The sequence below is a fragment of the Amia ocellicauda genome, chromosome 17, assembly GCF_036373705.1.
Source record: "Amia ocellicauda isolate fAmiCal2 chromosome 17, fAmiCal2.hap1, whole genome shotgun sequence".
Lineage (NCBI taxonomy): Eukaryota > Metazoa > Chordata > Actinopteri > Amiiformes > Amiidae > Amia > Amia ocellicauda.
Genome location: NC_089866.1, coordinates 18,156,221 through 18,179,659, shown reverse-complemented (window position 1 = coordinate 18,179,659; position 23,439 = coordinate 18,156,221). Strand labels below are relative to the sequence as shown.

General features: G+C 39.7%; 1 protein-coding gene across 1 annotated transcript; it reads left to right on the top strand.

The window, feature by feature from the left end:
• The first annotated feature begins 291 nt into the window (after positions 1-291).
• Positions 292-20,796, top strand: scarf2 (scavenger receptor class F, member 2). The gene is made up of 11 exons (XM_066689188.1): positions 292-1,544; positions 6,228-6,286; positions 6,572-6,673; positions 6,921-7,440; positions 7,933-8,151; positions 8,372-8,500; positions 9,172-9,275; positions 10,841-10,955; positions 11,187-11,311; positions 16,101-16,253; positions 16,966-20,796. Exons 1-11 carry the CDS (start codon positions 1,390-1,392, stop codon positions 18,120-18,122), a joined length of 2,838 nt encoding a protein of 945 aa, XP_066545285.1. The 5' UTR covers positions 292-1,389; the 3' UTR covers positions 18,123-20,796.
• Positions 20,797-23,439: the final 2,643 nt, after the last annotated feature.

Here is a 23,439-nt window from a genome sequence, read left to right as displayed (position 1 = left end):
CTATTGATGTTTATTTATGTATTAGTTTCTTTGTTTCATTTACTAACAAATGGATATGTATGCCATTACACAGCAGTAGACTGCTTTAACACTGTATCACCACCAAGGGGAGACCTTGTTACAGTGTTTGTGTCTTTTATATGCACAAGTATTCTGATAGTCCTTCCTTCTTATTATCAGTAAAGTAACGGAATGGGACATTTAGTTCCCTTATATATCCTCTAGATACGCATGAGTGTCTTTATTGCCTCCGTTTATCCAATATCTGCCATACAATATTATGATCCATTAGAAAACTTCTGAATGGGAAATATATGTTTTCTTAATTGCTCAGAAATGCTCATATAATGTATTGCTAACTCGGTGGTTTTGATATGTTTATGTTTTTTGTGGTGATTGTGTTAGAATACAATTCGAATTCATGCAGATGTGTTTGTGACGCATATTTGGAAAGTAACATCACAGATCTGAGACCTAGCTCAGGCAGGGGACGTGTGAACAGATAGTAAGAGAGTACTGAGGATGGCATTAAGGATTGCGTGCATCCTCCACAGGAAACTATTTAAGCAATCCCCGTGTCCTTGATTGGGGAACTGTACTCTTGGACTGCTCTTTGATAGCCAGGCTTCTGTGAGGCAACTGGAGCAAGGAGCTGTGGAGGCAGACGGTCTAATTCCCCAAAGCCTGGGCCAAGGAATAGGGTAACAAATCAGGAATTTCCTTCTGCCACTCCTGCAAGAGCAAGCAAAAAAAAAAAAAAAACTATGAAGCTGCCTAACTTCAAAACTCCCATTTCCGCCCATAAAAAAAGGCAGATTTGTGTCGCTCGCCTAGCTTGGGATGCGGTTAAAAACTTTCTTTTTTCTGTTCCTTTTTCTTCTCTTTTCCTTTTCTGCTTTTAAAAGCCACTGCATGCCAGAAGGGAAGGGTGGCTGCAAGTCCCCTGTCCACCTCGCAAGAATACATGTCACTTGAGGCTCCTGGACCATCTTGAAAACATTTGCAGGAGATTGGAAATGGGGTGGCATTTGTGTTAATGCATTTTCTGCATGCGGTAAATCATGGGGAATTTCACATAGAGCCCTGGACATTGGTTTCACACCGTCTGCAGCAGCCAGCCAGAGGGATTTGTCAAGTTTGGGATTTGTGACGGCTCTGTCTGTCTGTCTCCGGGTTTGGGCTGCTGACGCTCCTCTGCTTCTTCAACCGCAGGGAGACGTGGATGGTGTCTGCTCCTGCTGGTCCGGGAAACCTGGATTACTTTCGCCGTCGGGTCACTTTAATCCTACCTTTCACACACAGGAGAAAAGCAGAAATACAGACACAGCAGCGCAAACACAGAGATTATACTTAAAGTAAGTGAAACTCCCCCGTTTCGGAAAGGGAGGCATGCCCGAGCAAAGGAGTGTGTGGAAGGATGCTGTCTCTTGGAAAATGGAAATGAAGAACATCGGGGTAGTTGCCGTGGTTCTGGTTTTATTCTTTTGTGGGAGTTTCGGCCAAGAACTTAACCCAAAAGGCCGGAATGTGTGCAAAGGATCGCGGTGAGTAACTTTTAATTTCTAATCTGCCTCTTTTGCACTTTACAATGCTTCCCTGTCGCTCTGTAATACTGGGAATGTGCTACAATCCCTGTCCAATTAACCAACATGTATAAATATTTTTCTATTCACAAAACTATTGCAATTGTAAAATGTGAAAGTGATTCTAGTGCTAGCAGAATAGCATATTTCACTGGGTTGGAGTGTGTAACAGAGCCTTGCACTTTTTCTTTTCAAATTATAAACTAGAAAAAAAAAACAATATTTATGTTAATTCTTCATTGTGTTTGTGATGGAGTTAAATATAACGGTCAACCCATTTGGTCCAGGCATCCAGATGCGCACAACTGGAATTGTCCAGACTGACGTTTCCAACGCCTTCCACACGGGGGAGCTTTAATCGACATTTATACGCAGTACAGCAATTAAAGACAAATGGAGCCATTCTTACAAAAGTAACAATTCATGCGTTATATTAAATATACTTTATATTTTGTACATTTACATTGTTATCAATGGTAGAGGTGGTAGCTTATGCAATCCAACATAGTTTTTACAATGTGTTGTTGACTTTACATACTGAATTATAACCAGTTTTGTGGCTGTTGTACAATGAAGTTTTTGCATTTTGCAAAAACTATACAATTTTACGGTACTCAAATGCAACAATATTTCCCAAGCTTGACCAGGCTGAACTTTGTGTTGTTTTGGGGGTAATGGATTCAGTAGATCATGCAGAAAACAATCACACTTACTCTTCAAACCTTTTTACAAACAGTAATATAAATGTATCACTCTTTTCTTACTAAGAGATAGCTGCTATATGCTATTAATATTAGTAGTATATCAACGCATCTTTAAAATTGAAAAAAGAAAAGTGAAATACTGGTTGTCTTAGGGTAAGAGGGTGATGAATGATGATTTCAACTTGTGTGACCTATTTTGTTATTTTTAACCAAGCATGTTAAAAAATATGTAGTGACTTATAGTCTATTCACAGTTGTTGGGTTTCCCAGGATTTGAAGTGATTTTTTGTTCCCACTTAAGTAGTGTCCAGTAAATAATGCTCATTAGAAGTACATGGTTTAGTTTTTTGCTGTTTTGATTTGATTTGTTTTTTTGGGAGGGAGGGTTGGCACAGCTGCACTCCAGAAGTTTCGAAATTACAGCAGACTCTTTGCTTACTCATGATCTTAAGATGGTGCTGTCATAATTCAAAATAGTTTAGGTATGTTGCGGTTACTTTAATAAGGGTACATTCCTTTTCCATCTCTCATTTTGGGGTTTTGTGTGTCAAATAATATTTAGTAAGTCTCATGGGAAAAATAATATAACCTGGAGTTCAGTGTTTTGGAATCAGAATCCAATAATCAGTCAAGTGCAGTGCCTAGATATTTGTGCACTGAAGCATATAATGCGGTGGTTAAGATGGCGACAAGACACTGGCAAGGTGTGATAAATTAGATGCATGTGACAGAGAATTTGTAAATTAGTAATGGCCGACTGCTTGGACTGGCAGAGACCACGACACCAGTCTAGACCTCTCAGTCTGAAATATCACACATGGCACTAGTTTAATGGAGAGCCAACATCAAACGGATGTTGACTGGCATTATTTTACCATTTTGTTTCCCAATAAACACATTAGGGGATGCTTTGATCCAGTCATGTATGGTGTGTTGACTTCAATACACACCCACATATTGAAATATCTACATGTATGTAGTGAAGCTGGAGGGGAATGCAGTCTGAGTCAAACCTGGGCCTCAGGCACTGTAGGCAAACTCATAAATGTGTTGCCAAAAAACCCAGACTGCCTGGCAATAAAAGCATGCGGCTTCTCTGGAATTATACCAGAGAGGTGGGCTTTTCCATTTGGACCTCAAGATAGGAAGGTCAGTGAATACATAACTGTGCTTATAAACTTCTGCTACTAGGTATGTTCTCTGACTGGGGGAAGACGTAGTGAGGTGTTTTGACCTGTAGTAACCCTCGAGTGTGAGTCCTGCCAAAGTCTCTGGCAGACGGAGGCTACTTAAAAGAAGCCACAGTCTGTGCTCAGCATCGCAGTCTTCATCCTGATTAACGCTAATGAAATACTGGCCTGGAACAGAAGTTACAGACACACGAGTGCAACACGCCAGGACGAAAGTGAGCAGCTGATCGAATGCACTTTCAATTTGTTTTGAAAAGTGCCGATTTGAATGTGTACAAATCAGATTGTGTCCTACTTACAAATCATATGTTTCTCACTTAACACATGGCAATATGAGATATTATACAGACTAGACCTGTTAAAAGTAGTTTGAGTTGTTTGTTGAGTTTCACAATATCAGGCTGAGCAACGCTTTTCACTAGATAAGATATATGACAATCACAGAACTGCATTGATAGTGCAATTCTCAATGACAACCCAAGACTATTAAGAACGAGCCAATCAAATGTTTGCTAATGCTAAAATATTTATAATGCATACATATTTTGTCTGTACATTACAATATTATTATTTGTATGTTTGTTCCACAGAAATATGGATTAATTGACTTAATAACAATAATTTTGTATTAAAAATAAATAAATATAGGTCTTATGTTTTCCTGCCAGTGTTCTAGTGATGATGTACATTGCATTTATATTGAACACTGACTGAAGGATAGCATTTATTCGTTTTTTTTATTGGGATTATGTTTATATATATATATATATATATATATATACAATTTGCCAAAAAGGGTGTGCTGGGAAAAGTTGCCCGTAGCTGGATGATTCTATTGGTTTGTGTGCTGATAATACCAGAAAACAGGGTTTAATCCCTGGCTGCTCCCTTGGCAATGGGTTGGCATCCCATCCCATTTCCTCAGCTATAAAACCACAGAGTTGCTTGGGTGGATGCCTGCAGTGCCTGTAGTCCTGTTAGACTCGAGAGCTGACCATAAAATTGTCAATATTTCATGGACCACGTTTTCAAAGGAAGGCACATGTGCTGACAGTGCTAAATGGAAGTACTTCATCAGCAGATGTTTGGTCAAAAGTGCGTAGTGCTCGGGGTCAGAGGTCACCTCCGTAGTCGACGCTTTTCAATGATGCTTATGATGTATTATATGCTTTATTTATTGGTTGGTTCTATCCCTATAAAAGTTATATACGTAAGTGTGTCCTGAGGCAGAATAAATGCCAATTGCCAAGTCAGTGGTGAGAATATCTAAAAGTTGTTTTTGTCAGCAGCTTTTAAGATGAATCCCTTTTTACTTCCTGAGCAACAATATCATGTAATGTAATATTGTATATGGTAATATAATAATATCATATACAATTTCCAGTTCTTGCAGTTTTTATCTAAAACACCATCATTATAGTAACATAGGCTACACTACAAACAGCGACATACTGGTTAAAGCATATAATCATGTAAGTACTGATGTATTTTTGAAACGACTATTGTTTTCAGAAGTCAAAATGGAAACTGCAACAGTGTATCCCATGAGAACTGACATTCAGAAAATGGGAACCTCATGCAATGCTACATTTACTGTTTCTCAATTTAATCTCTGAAGTCAAACTTCCCTTCCATGTAATTATTCAAAGCAGAACCTCCATATGGAATAACGGAGACTGAGAAAGCAGATAAACGTTTTTGTTGTTGTTGCTTAAATTTTTTTACTTGAATTGCTTTCAACCACAGTATATCACATCCCATCTATTGCCGTGAAATTCCATGGGAGGGAAAAAAAAAGCAGCGGGAATGACACGGCTTCCAAAATACATATTTAGATTGTTTTTTTGTTCAGTAGTAAGGGTAAGTGTTCTTGGCAGTATACAGTGTGCTGTATTGTGTTTAAGCACATTTGCACAGAAGCAAAGGTTATACGAAAATCAAAATAAGCTTGACAAGTCTTTTAGGGGAAATATGTGGGAGTCCAGTCTACTGGGAATATAAGCCTGGAGCGTGCCTCATTTTTAGACAGAAACACATATATAATTAAACTAGTTTGGAGTGTTAGAACTGCATTTTTAGTTTACAAAAGTATGCGTCCTTCGTGAACTGCTCTTCATGGAGCCCACAGACTATTTTATATAAGCTGTATTGACATATTGGCAGCTTGTATTGTCGATAATATCCCTGTTTTTGTTTTCACACCAGCACTGGTTTCTGCAGTGCCTAAACCCATGTTTCAGGACTGCATGGCCTCTGGCTCCCGTGCCATGTGTGTAGACTCTCTCTGACGTGTATGGCAAATAACTTGTGACACTTAAGAGGCCCCTGTTCAGTTGCACTTCCTTAAAAGTGTTCAATGTCTGAGGAAAGAAACTACCCAGACAAAACCCCCTTCATAGATTAAACTGCCATATATATATATATATATATATATATATATATAGCTTGAGAAGAATATATAATTTATTTTAATTCTGAAGTGATTCCCTTTACTGTTTTCTGTTCAGTCTAATTTTAATTCAAGCAAAATTGTGTGTTAATCTGACATAATTTTTCAAATACTTATTTAATAATTTAGCAGGCACATCAACCAACTTTATTCAGACAGCCTTTGGAATATTATATATGAGGTTGCATAAGTGGGACATATACGAAATGAGAAAATAACTACATAAGACTGCAGACTTGAATATGTCAGTTATATATATGCACTACAATAATAAGTCTTACTAAAAACCTTCCCTTTTTAGTTCCCCGGCTTACGTGTGCTGCACTGGATGGAAGCAAGAGGGAGAGGAGTGTTTAACACGTATGTATGGGATTCAAATATCCTCAAACATATCACCAAATCACCATCAATATTTGTTAACATTTCATTTAAAAGAACACAAAGGTAACGAATACTTAGTGCATTGTATTAGTTATTGTTCTTTACTGTGAAGGTCAGTCATTTCTGGTTCTTCAACAACTTCCTGTTTCTTGAAACCCCCCAGAATACGGTTCTTGGTTTTTTCTAGATGTTAATGTGAGATTAAAGACGTAAAATCAAGTATGACAGCAGACATGCCATGTGAAGGATTGTTTCTCTTCCCAGCTGTGTGTGAGGGGAATTTCACCTGCAACGAGAACGAAGTTTGTGTGCGGCCCAATGAATGCCGCTGTCGCCATGGATACTTTGGAGCCAGCTGTGAGACCAGTAAGCACATCTGTATTATTGTCTTGGCCTTATGTTCTCAAGCTCTCCTCAGATCATACTGGCAGCTAGCCAGAACGCAATATTTAGAAGAAGCAATAAAAGAACATGTATCTTTTGCAGGATTCCAGGTTTGCTGAGTAAATGTGGAGTGGTGTCTTATTGTATGATCATAGGCACGAGTAAGGACAAATCATCTCGAATCTGTGGCCTATAGAGTGGACTCAGGGGTCTATTTTATTTCCCTTAGAATGTCCAGCCCAGTTCTGGGGTCCCGAGTGCAAGAGGAAGTGCACCTGCCACCCCAACGGCCAGTGCGATGACGTGAGTGGCAAATGCACCTGCAACCCCAACCGCTGGGGGCCCAACTGCGAGAAGGCCTGCCTGTGTCAAAAGGGCAAGTGCAACCAGGAGACGGGCAAGTGCACCTGCAACACGGGCTTCTGGGGGGCCAACTGCGCCAACACCTGCTACTGCAACGTCATTTCGGTGTGCGAGCAGAGCACGGGCCAGTGCATCTGCAACCCGGGCTGGTACGGCCGCAACTGCGGCGCCCAGTGCAGCTGCAACAACTCCCCCTGCGAGCAGTTCTCCGGGCGCTGCCAGTGTCGGGACCGGCTGTGGGGCCCGCGCTGCGAGAGGTACTGCCAGTGCGTGCATGGCAAGTGCAACCCGACTGACGGCTCCTGTACCTGCACCCCCGGGTACAGGGGCAAGTTCTGCCGAGAGCCCTGTCCCGCCGGATTTTACGGTCAAAACTGTCGAAGCAGGTTTGTACCTTACAGTGATCTAGATGATGAGGCAACTGCCATTCCTATACTTGTCTTTGCACCTACCCACATCTCATTATTTATGTGTGTCATTAGTTTAATAAAGTTAAATGAAATATTCCATTGCGCTATTGGGGTCTAATTTGTTGTTAAAATCCAGTTGTGTTGCAAAGGAACCCCATTTTCAAGGGAAAATAATTGTTACAAGTAATTCATTATAAAATTAATTTTGTGTACCCTCTGTTCATTGTTTCTCATAAATTTATTTTTCCCTGCACAAATTAAATTAAATAAGAAAGCTCATTATGCTGAATGCATCATAGGATAACAAGCACCACAGAACACAGAATAGTTCAAAAGTAATCTGATTTATTTTGTTCACTTCAAAAAGAAGACCAGATCTCATATGGTTGCCATGAATTTATGTCATTCTTATTTTCATGTTCAAAACTCATTGCTAACCACGGAATAAAAGATTGCATTACCTTTCAGGTGTGGGCACTGTAAAGGCATGCAGCCGTGCAAGGTGACCGAGGGGCGCTGTGTGACCTGTGAACCTGGCTGGAATGGCACCAAGTGCGACCAGATGTGCGCCCCTGGCTTCTTTGGGGAGAACTGTAAGGAAGTGTGCCCGCCCTGTAAAGACAACCATTTCTGCAACCGGATAGATGGAAAGTGTTCGCACTGCAACCCCGGCTGGATCGGAGATCGGTAACTGGTTTGATTTTCACTTGGAAATTGTGATAAAAAAGTAATTACAAACTAAGGACTATAAACCTGGAGATACAAACTTGAAAACTTAATTTTTAATAGGCGCATACAGTGGCTGTAAGAATTGTGTTTTCTCAATTACTTTTCAACTTCTTTTCATTTTTTCTTTTCTGTTTGTGACAGTTACTAAAAGGTACTTCCATTCTTTATTTTTTCTCAGGTGTGAGACGAAATGTCATAATGGAACATATGGAGAGAACTGTGAAAATTATTGCAGTGATTGCTTTAATGGAAAATGCCATTTTGCCACTGGGGAATGTCTTTGTGATCCTGGCTTTTATGGTACCTTGTAAGTGCTGATACTTTATTATAGAATTTTCTGCAAAAGATCTTTGAACATTTTAACAGATAAGCTTCATTATGTGTTGCTTGAAAGACCCATCTCGCTTTGCCAACCAAACTTCGACACTCGGGACCTGATTAGGTTTTAATAGAGGCATCTCTTCCTACAAAACTCTCTTCCTACCATGAGATTAAGAGATAATATACTTTAAGTGTTTTTTAGTGTGTATGCAAAGAAAATAACTCAGTTGTTATTATTTTATTCTGTATAATCTGTATCTTAAGGCTAAATATCTGACATCCTCCATGACATCTGTTTACATTTACTGTCTTCTTCCTGGTCAGACACTAGCGATCATTTCTCCCTGTCTTTATTTCATTTTTATTACATCAAGATTGGGGCTTGATATAATCTCCAGGGTGGAGACACTGCTTTCAGGCAGTTTAGCTAGTGATGACTTAGAGTCTGATTACCAAAACACACAACACCTCTAGAGTCCGTCTGCACTTCTTATTTATGTCAAGCCGACAAAAACATGCACACACACAAAAGTCAATTATCATCTTGTGTATAAGCAGCAGCGCTCCGTTAGAAATGTAAGGAATCTGGAATGGAAACAGAGTAAGAAGTTTGTTGTCTCACACTAAATGCCTGTTCTCTCTCTCTCTCTCTCATAGCTGTAATATGAGCTGCCCAGTTGGTCAGTATGGTGTTAACTGTGCACAGTCCTGCTCTTGCCATGACCTGAACTGCAATCCAGTCTCTGGTGCCTGCTTCTTGCGTAAGAAACTCAAATAATATTTTTTCTTCCATCTCAGTGTTTGGAAAATGTACCATAAACAGCCCAGTTTCTTAATTTAACCTGGGGGTCCAAAGCTTTTGAAACTCAAATAATATTTTTTCTTCCATCTCAGTGTTTGGAAAATGTACCATAAACAGCCCAGTTTCTTAATTTAACCTGGGGGTCCAAAGCTTTTGGGCTTTACAGTTTAGTACCACATGTAAAGGTGCTAAAATGTGTCCCATATTGGATGGGATTGTAATGGAAACCAAGTCAGATTGAAGACCGACTGGAGTTTAGATTCTGTTCTTTGTCTCTTGTGGGTTGACATTTTGCAACAGCTTTTAGTACTTTCTCATGGGAGGAGACGCGATGATTGTTCAAATACTCAGTTAGTATCTAAACACATGGCCAAGGTTTAAATATAAGCATAAAGGGCTTTCTTTGTCTATAGTCAGCATGAACACATATATCTGTGGCGGTCATTTCTGATATTGCAGTGTGAGTTAACACTGCACCCTTGATTGTATTTCCAGAAGGAGATGTTAGGTCTTTTTTTATGGCTGTGTTTGTTGGCAGAGTTCCCTCTCAGCCAGTGAGTGAGGGCAGAGAGAGAAGGCTGTCCTCAGTGCTGCTGAAAGGAAAAAGGGATTTATTGGGAAGTAAGGTTACCAGAGGTCATGTGGGTGGACATGCAGGGAAATCCAGGAGAGCAATGATGATGTCACAGTGACAAGGCTTAACAAGCTCTTCCTTTATTCAGCTGTGAATACAGATGATGAACCTTAACCCCAGACAACACTTAATTTTTTCTCTGGCTTGTTCTATGGACAGTAGCAGAACTTAGTAGCAGCCAAGTAACCCCCCCCCCCCCCCCCCCCCCAAATAAAAGCACTTAACTAGGGTTTTCTTCCATTTATCTGGGGGTTTGGCTCCACTAAGATAAATTAACAATAAAGCTAAATATGTAATAATAACTTTTTCCTCAAGAGTAAGCAAGGTGCTTTCAACGGTCGTGTGTTTATTCACAGTTAATGAATATTTATATATCTGTGTGTAGAAAAAGTCTCACTGGCCGACACACTGCAATATTAGCTTCATGTGTTAAATAAATGTTAAAATAAAGCCCACATAAATTGCAGCTTAACTCCTGTGATATTTCTCACCAGCACTGCTAGCACTAGTCAACAGACTTTGAAACGAGATTATTTATAGGTGTGGGAAGGGTTGTAACCTAATCTCACACTCAACAGCACAGCAGAGCATTTTGTTATGGAGGTAAAGAGAGTGGGGAATTAGTAGTCTGGCCATTTACTAATTAGTGAGTACTTGGAAAATGTATTTTAGAAGTCTAATGAAACCATGATTACTGAATGCTATTCAAAAAGGCCATAGAACTCCATCTGGGAAGATTCTGACATTGTGATAGCAGATGGTTATTTAAAGAAGAGCTACATGCCCTACTCCAATATTGTAGTGATGGGTGAAATAAAAAAAATCACTATGCAGAGATTATAAATTATACACTCACACACATATGACACTCTCTGTGCTTTCGTTTTTAGAAACCAACCAGCGAATGGGTGTGATTGCTGCCGGAGCCCTGGTCACCTTCCTTCTCATCCTGCTGCTCTCTCTGCTGTTCTGCTGCTGCATCTGCCGGAAGAAAGACAACAACAAGTACGTTGAAAGACCAGACTGAGAAAGACATCGAGGTTAAAGTGCCTGGGTCTCATTACTGTACACGCCAGTGAATTCATAGTATACTCCACGACTGACTCACGAAGGAGAGTCCTGGTCGGCCAAATATGTTCAAGTTCTGCAGCTTCTTAGATTATAATCATTGCCAGCTAATTACAGTACCTCGCCTGGTATTATAACATTTTGTCTCCTGTAACGTTTCTCCTCCAGCCCAGATCGTGAGAACTCGGTAAACAGTAAGAAAGCCAAAAGACGCCTGTGCGGAAGATTCAGCAGAATCAGTACGAAGCTTCCCAGGATACCACTAAGGCGCCAAAAACTGCCAAAAGTTGTTGGTAAGTTCAGACTTACTTGTTCAATGATATGCAGATGGAATTACCAGAGATATCACGTGACATGTGTCAAAGCAAGCCAGATAAGCAGTTTATGTAAGTTGTATATTCTGTGCCTGGCATTTGCACAGATTTGCATATTTTTTTAATGACTCGACTTTGTAATAGGATGTCGTCCTTGCGGAGCTTAGCTTTGTCTGCTCCTTTAAGATACTTTTGACTTCATCTTTGATCCTTACTCTGTGAATTGGCAAACAAATAGTGTACTGTTTATGTAGTTCATTTTTAAGTAATTTATTATACTTCCTCAAATTCTTTACATTTTCAGCGGGTTACACTTCCAAAAATATAATCATATCCCTGACATTTTTAAGTTACCGAAAAATTATTAGTCATCCTTTGTTGAAATGTTCTCCTTTTCTTGATAAACAAAGCTATCAAAAACACCCCTTTGAATACCAGATAGTTAAAGACTGACTCTTTGCATATGTATTTGACAGCTTCTTTTAGACACAGATGACATATTAGCCAGGGAAAAACAAGATAAGATCAGTGATCATAAGAAGGTACTTAGTCATGGTTGTGCTTTTTTGTTTTAGTGGTTTATGTGTGTATGCTTAGAAGAATTTGTGCCGTGGCTTCTGTGGGATGTGTACGGTCGGCGTTTTGCAGCTCAGATGTAATAAATTCAAGCACTGCCTGACTGCTATCAAACATAGCTGCATAAGTACAATATCTACCATATGGCATATCTGCATTCATACATGGTACCTTTATATGACCATTGCTCATTGCTCAGTAATCTTCACCTGGCTTAAGAGATTGACTGACTTATGTGTATGGGAGATCCACAAACCCCTCTGAATACAGAATACGGTTTGCAAGGAACTGGGTCCCCGTATATGGAGAACCACATGGACGCCAAATGTTCACAGACCTCCGCTGTTGCTCTTCTTTGGTGTGCTGATAAGATAAGATTAACAGTTAGTAGAGTATAGCTTCCATTGTGAATATCATTTGGTTGACACTAACAAAATCCTTTGCTTGCGGAGTCATTTTTTTCTGTAAAAATGGTTGAAAAAGACTGTTTTTATTGCCAAATGGGCATGCTACTTCATTTGAATGGAATGTTCTGGTCGCAAGCCTTATTATTCTTGGCACTCTGATGTGCCATGTGTTCGTATTATTACAACCTTAAACAGGGCCTTTTTTCTTTCCTTTTTCACTCTCTTTTTTTCGGTTAAAAAAACGGACTCTTGAACTCTGAGCTATATTATTAAAAAGGCTGGGGGTATGGGGGGTTTAGTGGTGAGTGATCATTTATCAAAGGCAGCTCTGTTTTGTCAGAGTGCTAAGCTCCTGTTTGGAAGGCTCATGGTAATAGTATTGGTATAGATCTCAGTATTCTCAGTCACTTTCGCCCAAAATAGAGAAAAAGCAGGGCTTAGCTAATGTAGGATTTATGCATCCTGGAGAGTTGTCGGAGAGTCCTCAAATGCAAGTGCGCATCCTGTGTGGCCCAATGGCTTTGGAAATGTGCTTATTTATATTTAGATGCTTCTTAAATTCAAGACTGTAAACATTTGAGATTCGAAATTCGTGCGTGACATTTTTTCCTTCTCAATAGGCGTGTTAACACTGCCATTTCTGATCTGGATCAAATGCAGCGGTACATGTGCACTAGCATGGAAGTCCAAACTTAATTATATGTATATATTAAATTAATCCTTTACAACACAGAGCTATATTAAAATCTGTAATTTAACTCATTACAAATTATTCTAACAAGTAAAACCAATGCACTTTTTTCACAACTGAAGCATTTTAAATGTACTTACAATTATAAATTGTATGCTAACATAAAATAACATGCCATTTGGTGTTCATTTTAACTCTATTTTATTTATAATATGGGCAGCAGGGAAGTGTTCTCTTATTTGCTCCACTGATGTGAAGGGTGTTTTTCTGCCGCCAAATTTTAAAATTTCCTTTAAAATTTAAACTTTAAAACTTGATCCGGTTGAGCAGTCACACTGCCAGGATCAAATGCTACTGATGCATTTAATCCTGATCCATACCATCTCCCTGAGAGGTGCGTTTGATCCAATCACTGAGAGTTTACACTGCTATTTCTTGAGCAGGATCAAATGCTACTGATGCATCAAAGATGAATGTTGGTGTGCAGAAATGATGACAATAATGGTTGGTGTTATTATTATAATTATCATTATTATCATCTTCATCATACTGGAACATCAATAATTTTGTCGTGTCCAATACAAAATAAATATTAAATTCAGATCAAGTTCATGTTACCACACTACAGTCTGTGACCTTGTTTTTAAGTGTCCATTTGCTGTCCAACAGTTGACAGTCTACAGGCGCACACATGTTTTTGTAGACTCAGAGCTCAGAGAGCACATGCCCTGTCCTTTTGAGGGGAGATTTACAGAACAGTGACCTGGTTAAGGCTCGACAGTTGGGAAGCATGTGTTTTTAACAGTCGCCAGAATCTCTTACCTCATTTTCTACTTCCAGGGCCTAATCAGCCATTTAAAAACAGATTGTACCAACATAACAACAACAACAAGAGCAACACTGTTTTCAACAGCCTGTTATCTCACCTAATCTGACCAATTCCATTTCTGAATGAACCTTTTCAAATAATTAAGCATATAAAATAATTGTGTGTGCTCTGTTTGTAGACAATCATTTTACAATCTTTTCATGACTGATTTGGATAGAATATTGTTAAAAATAAACTTATAGTATATATATACTTAAATAGGTTTGAATGAATGATCGTGTATAAAACTGAAGGAAGTGAGTTACTGACTAGATCATATAAAACTCAAAAGCAGGATTGCAATTACAGATTACAAATGATATGACTGTGAAAGCTCAGTGCAGTTTCCCTGTATTTGTATTAACATTTCTGCCCTGCTCTATCTAAAACAAACTTTAAAATCAACTAAATATACAGTAGTGTTCATATACAGTATATGTGTACAGCACTGTGGGGTTAAAGAGCTCTACAACATTAAAACCGCTCGTATTTTCCTTCACTGAAAAGAAAACCAGATGGAGAACGTTTTAGGGGGGGAATACAAGAGCAAAGAAAGTGAGACAGTCAGGGTAAGTCATTAGTTAATATAATTTCACTGCAGGCTTTTAGGTTAACATGAAGTCGGACCCCCCTCCCCCTCGGTAGTGAGAAGAGCTGAACGTCCCTGTTTTTTCGTCTTTTTTCCTCGCCTCGAGCTCTGCTTTCCTCGTTGCCCGCCCGCAGAACTGAACTCGCTGTTGTTTGAAACTCTACCCTCACACACAGATCCCAAATCCCGAGCATTCCACAGGGGGGCCGCCGGGCCCTACTCAGGAAGTGGCCAAATTTATCCCAGCCTCCGTCAGGCCTGTGATTTATCTGCAGCGAGGTCACTGGCAGCAGATGTTTGAGACAAAGGGAGGAGGTTGGAGGAAATGCTGTACTCCTGGGAGCTTCTTTTCTTTTTTTTTTCTTTTTTCATCGCACCATCCCTCCTCTTCTGAAAAGTCAAGAGGTTCAGTCTTTATTTTTTTGACGTTCATCTGCTGCCATTCTCACAATAGCTGTCCTGCCCTGCATCAAGTTCACAGTCTCGCATTGTCATCTCCTTCCTGTACTTAAATATTAAATATGAGGACGTCTTATGTTTTCTTTCACCCCCTCTCTCTGTCCCCCTTCCTTGCCGCAGTGCTCGTCCAGAAAAACGCTGCCTAATGTGGACACCTGCTGTCACAGGCCGGGACTTAGCAGCTGTGCGTGGCTCCACAGCTGGGGCCTGTCAGGACGTTGCCTTTATCTCACAATGCTGTCTTTACCCGGCATTAATGGGGCCCCTTTTCAATTCCTTCTGCTAAACTATGCGGCAGTATTTATATAACACTGGTCGTGTGCCATCATAACCATAACAAATTACACTGTGGAACGTTCCTATTCTTCTCTCTGTCTCTGTGAAGAAGAGACCCTGTGCAAGTTTAGAAGGAAACCGCTCACCTTAAAGCCCAATTTAAAGGTGTAGTGATTGTAACACCACAACAAAACATTGCAACAAAACAGAATGCTTATATTGAAATTCTTACAATTCAGGAGAAATGAAGACACACTACAAACAACAAGTAGTGCGTCATTTTCACATAAGTACTCTACAGTGTGTTAGAATAACACTTAAGATCTCCTAATTGATTTGTTTTGTATATTTGAGTTATATTCTCATGTGAGTTTATTACTGAGAACCTCTTTGCGACTGTCCTGTCACGCCCTGAGGAAAAACCCTAGAAAGCTCTTCCCCCAAAGTTTTTGAAAGCAAAACAAGGCCATTATTTGTCATGGCCAAGTAAACAATCTTTCTGTGGTTAGAGGGGAGATCCTTCCTGCTCAGGCTGCGGATAGACTATAAATGAACTGCAGCCATCCCCCAGCTGTCGTCGTTGGTCAGCATGAAACAGCCACATCAAGAGTCTCCAGCCGGAACAAAAGAGCAGGGGAAAATCAGACAGAAACAGTGCCATTATTTTGTTTGTTTCTTCCTTGAAAGTCTTTAAATAGAAGTTAAACCAATCCATGTCCCATTTCCTGTGCAATGAATCGAGCCACGGGTTGCAGAAGAGGAAGTTCGCTGAATGCCACAGGAGTTTTGGTTGAAGCTGGCTTTTAAACTTGTTCTCCAGTTTGACTTTTGACATGTCCTTCTCCCCAGTGTTTATGGTCTGCTCATGATATTTAGTGTGTTTGTTTTTGTTTGAATTTTAGTGGCCCATCATGACCCTGAGAACACATTCAACTGCAGCTTCATTGAGCCTCCTTCTGTGGTGGAGCAGCCATCTCCCTCCTGGTCCTCTCAGGGCTCTTTCTCCTCCTTTGAGACCAGTGACGATGGGCCTGTCTATTGTGTGCCCCATGAAGGTGAGTGATCAAACGGGGCCGGAGCAAAGATACAGCACAGTACTGTAGACCCACTGACCACAGCGTCAAGGCACTCCCTTCAACATTTCTGCTGAAATGGATTGTTTATCAGTCTATCTCTGTTTTTGGGGGGGTTACGAGAGTTGTCCAGACATTACAGTCGTGAATTGTTATGAAAGCAGCTAAAAACGTAAATAAAAAGCAGCGGGCAAAAATCCAGAACTACTTCAAAAGGTACGATGAATGTTATATGTTTTCTTTTCAGATTGCCTTTGGCCCATCGGTGTAACGATTAGCTGCATAAAAACAAACAGGAAATGGTTTAAATGGCCACTTCAGCCTGTGGCACACTTCCAAAACATGACTCATCTTTTTAAACATAAAGTAAAGAAAGCAAAATTGTGAAACAGGAAGGGCTGGATGAAAGATCTGACATGGGTCCAACATGCAGTTGACAATAGATGGATCTTTTCAGATTGCTCTTACAGGAATGTGCTGAGATATATCTCAGATCATATCGACTGAGGACTATATTACTGTTTTGTTCCAACATACAGTTGGGGTAAATTATAATAAACTCACAATTACAAACTTGTTGACTTTTGTATACAAGTTGAAAGAATGAACTCAGGTTTATCTTAATTCAGTACATATGTACACATCACTGCAGCATTATTGTGATCTATATCTCTGTATTTTTATCTTCATTCAGAATCTGTGTCAGAAAACAAAGACAAAGGAAGCCCAAATGTAGTAGAGAAGCTGGCACCACCGATCAGTGAGGAGGAGGCTGGAGAATACACTTCTCTGAAGGATGCTGGTTCGGTCAAGCAGAGCCTAGGTGACAGCAGTGAAACACCTCTGTTGAAATCTTCTGACAGTGAAGGATCTACCAGCGGCTCTGAATCCACCATTGGGGCTCTCTATGCCAGAATCGCCAGGTTATCCAAACAGTCCAAAGACGAGGACGACAGTGGGAGCAATGAAATCAAGGGCAATGGCAAACCTCCTTCTCCAGAGAGGGCCAAGCCTCGTCCACCAGACCCTTCCACCAAGCCTAAAGTGTCCTGGATCCACGGAACCTCTGGATCTAACCAGACTCCTGAGAAAAACCTGGGATCGGGGACCAACAAGGAGAAGAACAAGAGCTCGAGCGAGATCTTGGGGAGAACTGACGAGAAGCCCAACGGCAGAGTTAAGGAGAAAGCCAACAGACACAGGGAGCAGAGCTCTCCTGAAACAAAAGGTACAGACAGGACGAATTCACCAAGCAAACACAGGTCCCACAAAGCCAGGCCTGGCCAGGAGCAAATGGAACACATCAACGGTGCCGTTCAGAATGCGCTAAAGAAGATCGGGAACTACCACAGTGACAAGAAAGGCGACCCTAAAGAGGTGCCAAAAAGCCCCAGCAAGTCACGCTGTGAAGTCATCCACCCTCACATGAATTCGGAAGCTGCCACATTGCTGGCAGCCCAGTTGAAGGAGAAGACTCAGAGCATAAAGAGTGAGAGCGTCGCCAAGCAGAACGGCCTGTCGACCCCGCAGGCGCACCGAGAGAAGCCCACCCCTCCGCAGAAGGCCAAACGCACAGCTGCTGGGGCCAACCAAAATTCCCAAAAGCCTCTGCTGCCAACTTCTAACAACTTACAAAAAATGGTGGCCCCGGTTTCAAAAACACTGTCTCCCGAGCCAAAAAGCCCTGAGAAACAGGACTCCAATACCTTCAGACAGGACACAGGGGACCCCACTCCAAAGAAGACACCCATCAAAAAGCCCCCGAGAAAGAAAGGTAAGGAAGGAACTCTGGACTCCGAATCTAAGTCTCTTCCGAAGACGGCGATAATGCCGCCTCAGATAGTGAAATAGATTTTTTTTTTTTACTACAAAGGGCTGTAAAACTGTCAAAGACCAAAGACAACTTTTAGGACAACTTTCCAAAGAAAAAACCGAAAGAAAAGTCAATACAACTCAGCCATTATGATTTAATACATCGGAAGTCAATATATTCTACTTTTAAATTATACAGCATGGACTAAATGATATACAGAGCACTTCCTGTAGAACAAAGGATGAAATGTTGGCCTGCTATTTCCATGGACGTTGAAGTGGTGAAATACTGTGAAGGACTGTGGACCATTCAGTATCACCTGGACTTTTGTTATTGTTGTTTATGGTTATTTTTAAACTTACAGAGTTGTTAGTATTTTATATTATCACAAGCAATATAAGATTTTGAAATCTTCTCTGAGGGCAATAAGAGAAAGCAGTGTTGGACATTTGTTTTAAATCATTTTATAGCCAAATACTGTACAAGTACAGTATTAACATGAATAATCTATGCAAATAAAGTGACCAAGATTTAGATTCTCAAAGGTATGGATAATGTAAGTTATATAATGTTAGTTAAATTTTTATGAAAAAAAAAAATGGTTCCAGGTTTCACTTGTATTCATGACTTCTAAGAAAACTAGCAAGTTACTATTTTGAAAAGTTAACAAAATATATTATTAATGTACAAGAATGCAATCCTCCACAATTCCCCCCCCAAAAAAAATATCCTTATACCAGTTAGTAAACAGTCCCCCTCTTCAATGTTACAGCACACAAGGTTACAGACATCTGTGGACTATCTAGAGACTGCATAAAAGAAATACCTTTCTTATGAGTCTTAAACTATACAAGTCTAGTTTGTAGCCTGTACATATTATCACAACACACCAATGTTCTCGTTGTTTGAGTTTTGGGGATTTGGAATACTTTAAAGATTCACATTTTATTGGTATCACAGTATTTATTATTAATTTAACTTTTGCATTCCTCCAGAGGTAAGACACAGAAAACAAAATCACACGATGTTCAGTATTACAAGATTAAAAGCAGAATGTGTGTTTATTGCAAAGCTACAACTGACAACTGCCTTTCAAGTGGTCTATCAAAAAAACAATGCCAGTGTGAAATGTATGTGTGTCCCAGCTTTCTTAGCGGTGTGCTGGACATCATTCAGATACATATATTTCTCGCTTACGGATAGCTGTACTTACCTGTTGCATGGTAACCTAAAGCTAGTGCAATGAAATGCTCTACGTTTTCAAACTGTTAGTGTATATTGTTTTTCCTGGAAGTCTCTTTTCTTATGCTTAGACACAGGGTGAGTAGAGTTGCTACTGTTTCCGACTGTAGGCTATAACATTATATGCACAGTGTTTACTGAAGCATATGTTAAAAACAAATGTGTGTCTGTGACCCTTCCCTATGTAGAACAATATCAAAGTTCCCCACCTGATTTCATTCAGTCACATTTGATTGACTGATTTTCTTGATAATTAGAATAATGTGGTTCTCGATTAGACAGACATAACAATATGCTGGTTTCCATTGAAGAACAGAGAGATTACTCTTTCTTCCGAAGCTCTTTAGTACCTGGTGTATTAAAGTGAAAGCCAATCAGAAATCCCTTTCTTCTAGTTCTCAGGCTAATCTACCAAACAAACTGACTTTGGTTAGGATGGAAACATTTAGTGGTTTTTCCAGACTGAGGGGCCACTCATTTTAAGAACAGTAATATCCATTTGAATAAGATGGTTCTTTCCATAGACTGGATGTTGTCAAAATATTAAATACAATGTATTTTAATTATGTTTGAAAGACTGGTTAGACCATAAGTGTGTCAGCATGGTACCTGTGATGAGTGTTAATTAAGAGGTATGTGCGCTAAAGTTTCTTGACTTTCAATTTCTTTGAATGCTAGATGAATCCAGATGTTTTCCTGTTGATTGTGGGGAGGTGTTTCGTATTGTTTTGTTTTGTTCTGTTTGTATGGTACAGCTGGTTTCTAAATTACAAGCTTTCATATTTTTTTACTTGTAAAAATGTAATATGTGTTATGGTATAATTGTACTTTTGCATAAGCAGTGCTTATTATTATGAACCATTTGCTACTTCATGTTATTTTATTGTTGTCAATGAACTGGCTTTCATATTGTATTTGATAACTTGCATTTTTTACTTGTACATTTCAGGCTCAAAGACAGTAACAGATGACTTGCTTTATTATTGTTTATTGCAATGACATTTCACTGGGAATTTCTTACTCTTGCATACATTTTTTTCTCTTGCAATTCATATTTTAATGAATAACAGAATTTACACAAAACAACAGCTACTACATGGGAAAGAGATCTTGTCTGTAAAAATTGTTATTTTTCTGTTTTCCCAATGAGTCTTTTCTTGGCTTCTTTCACACTCCAATATACCACTGAAATCATTCATTAATTACAGATATGATCAACTAAGCAACATAGTTACTAAACACTTTTAAAATTAGCAGCTGTCTGGCTTACCTTCAGCAAGTAGGAAAAAATCTTTTTCTAGTCTGACTGGCCCACGCCTTGTTTTGAAACAGGGCACGCTACAGCAGGGCGTCAAAATGGTTGTTGTCATTGTTGTTGTTGTTGTTATATGTTTTGATTTGTTTTCAATGTGATGTTCTTGTGTGTTTGTTTTGTTTCAATTAATTAAATAAAATTGTGTATTCATTGTATTTCTCATTACTCAGCACTGTAACTGCTCCGACAACAGTATTGTGGAAGCTTTCAGAACTGTTCTTGTTTTCACACATGAGGATTTCATTTATTTTGATCAGTTTCATTTGTAGGGGTTGGTTTTGTTGACAGAACATAAGAACATAAGAACATGAGAACATGAGAAAGTTTACAAACGAGAGGAGGCCATGCGACCCATCGTGCGCGTTTGGTGTCCATTAATAACTAAGTGATCCAAGCATCCTATCCAGTCTATTTTTCAATGTTCCCAAATTTTCAGCTTCAACCACATCGCTGGGGAGTTTGTTCAGATTGTGACAACTCTCTGTGTGAAGAAGTGTCTCCTGTTTTCTGTCTTGAATGCCTTGAAGCTCAATTTCCATTTGTGTCCCTGCTGTGTGTGTGTGTGTGTCCCTGCTGATCTGGAAAAGCTCCTCTGGTTTGATGGTTGATGCCCTTCATGATTTTGAAGACTTGGATCAAGTCCCCACGTAGTCTCCTCTGTTCCAGGGTGAAAAGGTTCAGTTCCTCAGTCTCTCAGTAGGACATTCCCTTCAGACCTGGAATAAGTCTGGTTGCTCTCCTCTGAACTGCCTCTAGAGCAGCGATATCTTTCTTGAAGTGTGGAGCCCAGAACTGTCCACAGTATCCAGATGAGCTCTAACTAGTGCATTGTACAGTCTGAACATCACTGCCCTTGTTCTCAATTCTACACTTTTGACAATATACCCTAACATTGTGTTTGCCTTTTTTATTGCTTCCCCACATTGTTTGGATGGAGAAAGTGAGGAGTCCACGTAGACTCATAGGTCTTTCTCATGCGTTACTTCATCTAGTTCTATTCCTCCCATAGTGTAACTATAGTGGACATTTTTGTTACCTGCATGTAATACCTTGCACTTGTCCACATTGAATTTCATCTGCCAGGTGTCTATCCACAACTTTGAATAGTCTGTGCTGCCGAGATTGTATCTGCTGAGCCAACAATTTTAGTATCCTCTGCAAATCTGAAAAAGTTTGCTAACTATCCCAGAGTCCAGATCATTAATATAGATTAGAAAAAGCAAAGGCCCTAATACTGATCCCTGTGGAACTCCACTAACAACCTCACTCAAGTTAGAAGCGACTCCTCTAATCAACACCTTCTGTTTCCTATACATCAACCAGTTCATAATCCATCTACTTACATTACCCTGAATGCCTACAGCTTCCAATTTGAGGATCAGTCTTTGTTGTGGAACCTTATCAAAAGCTTTCTGAAAATCTAAGTATATCATATCATATGGTTACACATGATCTACAGCTGCAGTTGCATGTTCAAAACACTGTAATAAATTAGTAAGACATGATCTGCCTCGTCTAAACCCATGTTGACTATCTCCAAGAATATGGTTTTCATTAAGATGCTCCTCTATTTTCTGTCTAAAATTTTTTTCAAACATTTTACAAGTGATGCAGGTGAGACTGATTGGTCTGTAATTTCCTGGCTCAGTTTTGTCCCCTTTCTTGTGGAATGGTATGACTTTTGCCGTCATCCAATCAGTTGTACTGTCGGAAATATACCATCTGGTGATTTGTTTGTTTTTAAGTCTGCTAGTCCCTTTAGTACCTCCTCCTCATTTATCCCGATCTCTCTTAGGGTTTGACTGGACTGATTGTTGACCTGTGGCATGTTATCTGTTTTTTCTTTTGTAAAAACCTCTGTGAAATAGTCGTTTAGAACATTTGCCACATCTTGTGTGTTTTCCAAGATACTTCCATTTGTGCCCTTTATCTGTTTCACTTCCTCCTTTATTGTACTCTTGCTGTTGTAGTATTGAAAAAAAACTATTTGCATTTGTTTTAGCTCCAAGAGCTATGTTTATTTATCTTTCCCTCTTTGCTTTCCTGATCCCTTTCTTAAGATCTCTTTGCAGTTCAACATATTCTTTGTATTTTGGTTAGTCTCCATCCCTTTTGAATGTGCTCTACAACAATTTCTTTCACTTGATATTTGTATTTCAACTTGTATTGATCCCCATCATTTTCTGTAAGCCATGTTTCTGTCACTCCTACAACATCATAGTCACACACCAGCACTGTGGCTTCTAGGTCTAACATCTTGTTCCTTATACTCCTGGCATTGAGGTACAAACATTTCAGGAATTTCCTACCAGCAATTTCCCTTAGTTTTCTTTCCTTAGTGGAACATCTCCCATTGTCAGAGCTCCCTGCCCCACTGGTCCCTAGTTGAAAAGATTCTCAATTACTCTACACACACACTCTCCCAATGCATTAGCCCCCCTTCTGTTTAGATGTAGACCGTCCGGTTTGTACAGGTCCCATCTATCCCAAAAGAAAGACCAATGCTCCATAAATCTAAAACCCTCTTCCCTACACCAAGATTTCAGCCACGTGTTAAACTTTCTAATCTCTGCCTGTCTCCCGTGGAGGTTCTGCTCTTTAGTTACTTTACTAACTCTTTAAATTTGTCTTGCAGAACCTCTGGTCTTCCTTTTCCTATGTCATTGGTTCCAATGTGGACCATGACCAGTGGATTCCCCCTGGCTTTGGCCAGTAGCCCATCTACTAGTTAGAAGATCATCTACCCCTTTTTTGGGGAAACAAAACAAACTCCTTTCTGATTTTTTTTTTTTGCTGTT

Coding starts and splice junctions, on each gene's coding strand:
- scarf2 (XM_066689188.1), top strand. CDS start 1,390: ATGCCCGAGCAAAGGAGTGTGTGGAAGGATGCTGTCTCTTGGAAAATG. Junction 8,152..8,371: donor CCCGGCTGGATCGGAGATCG/GTAACTGGTTTG, acceptor ATTTTTTCTCAG/GTGTGAGACGAAATGTCATA. Junction 10,956..11,186: donor CGGAAGAAAGACAACAACAA/GTACGTTGAAAG, acceptor TTTCTCCTCCAG/CCCAGATCGTGAGAACTCGG.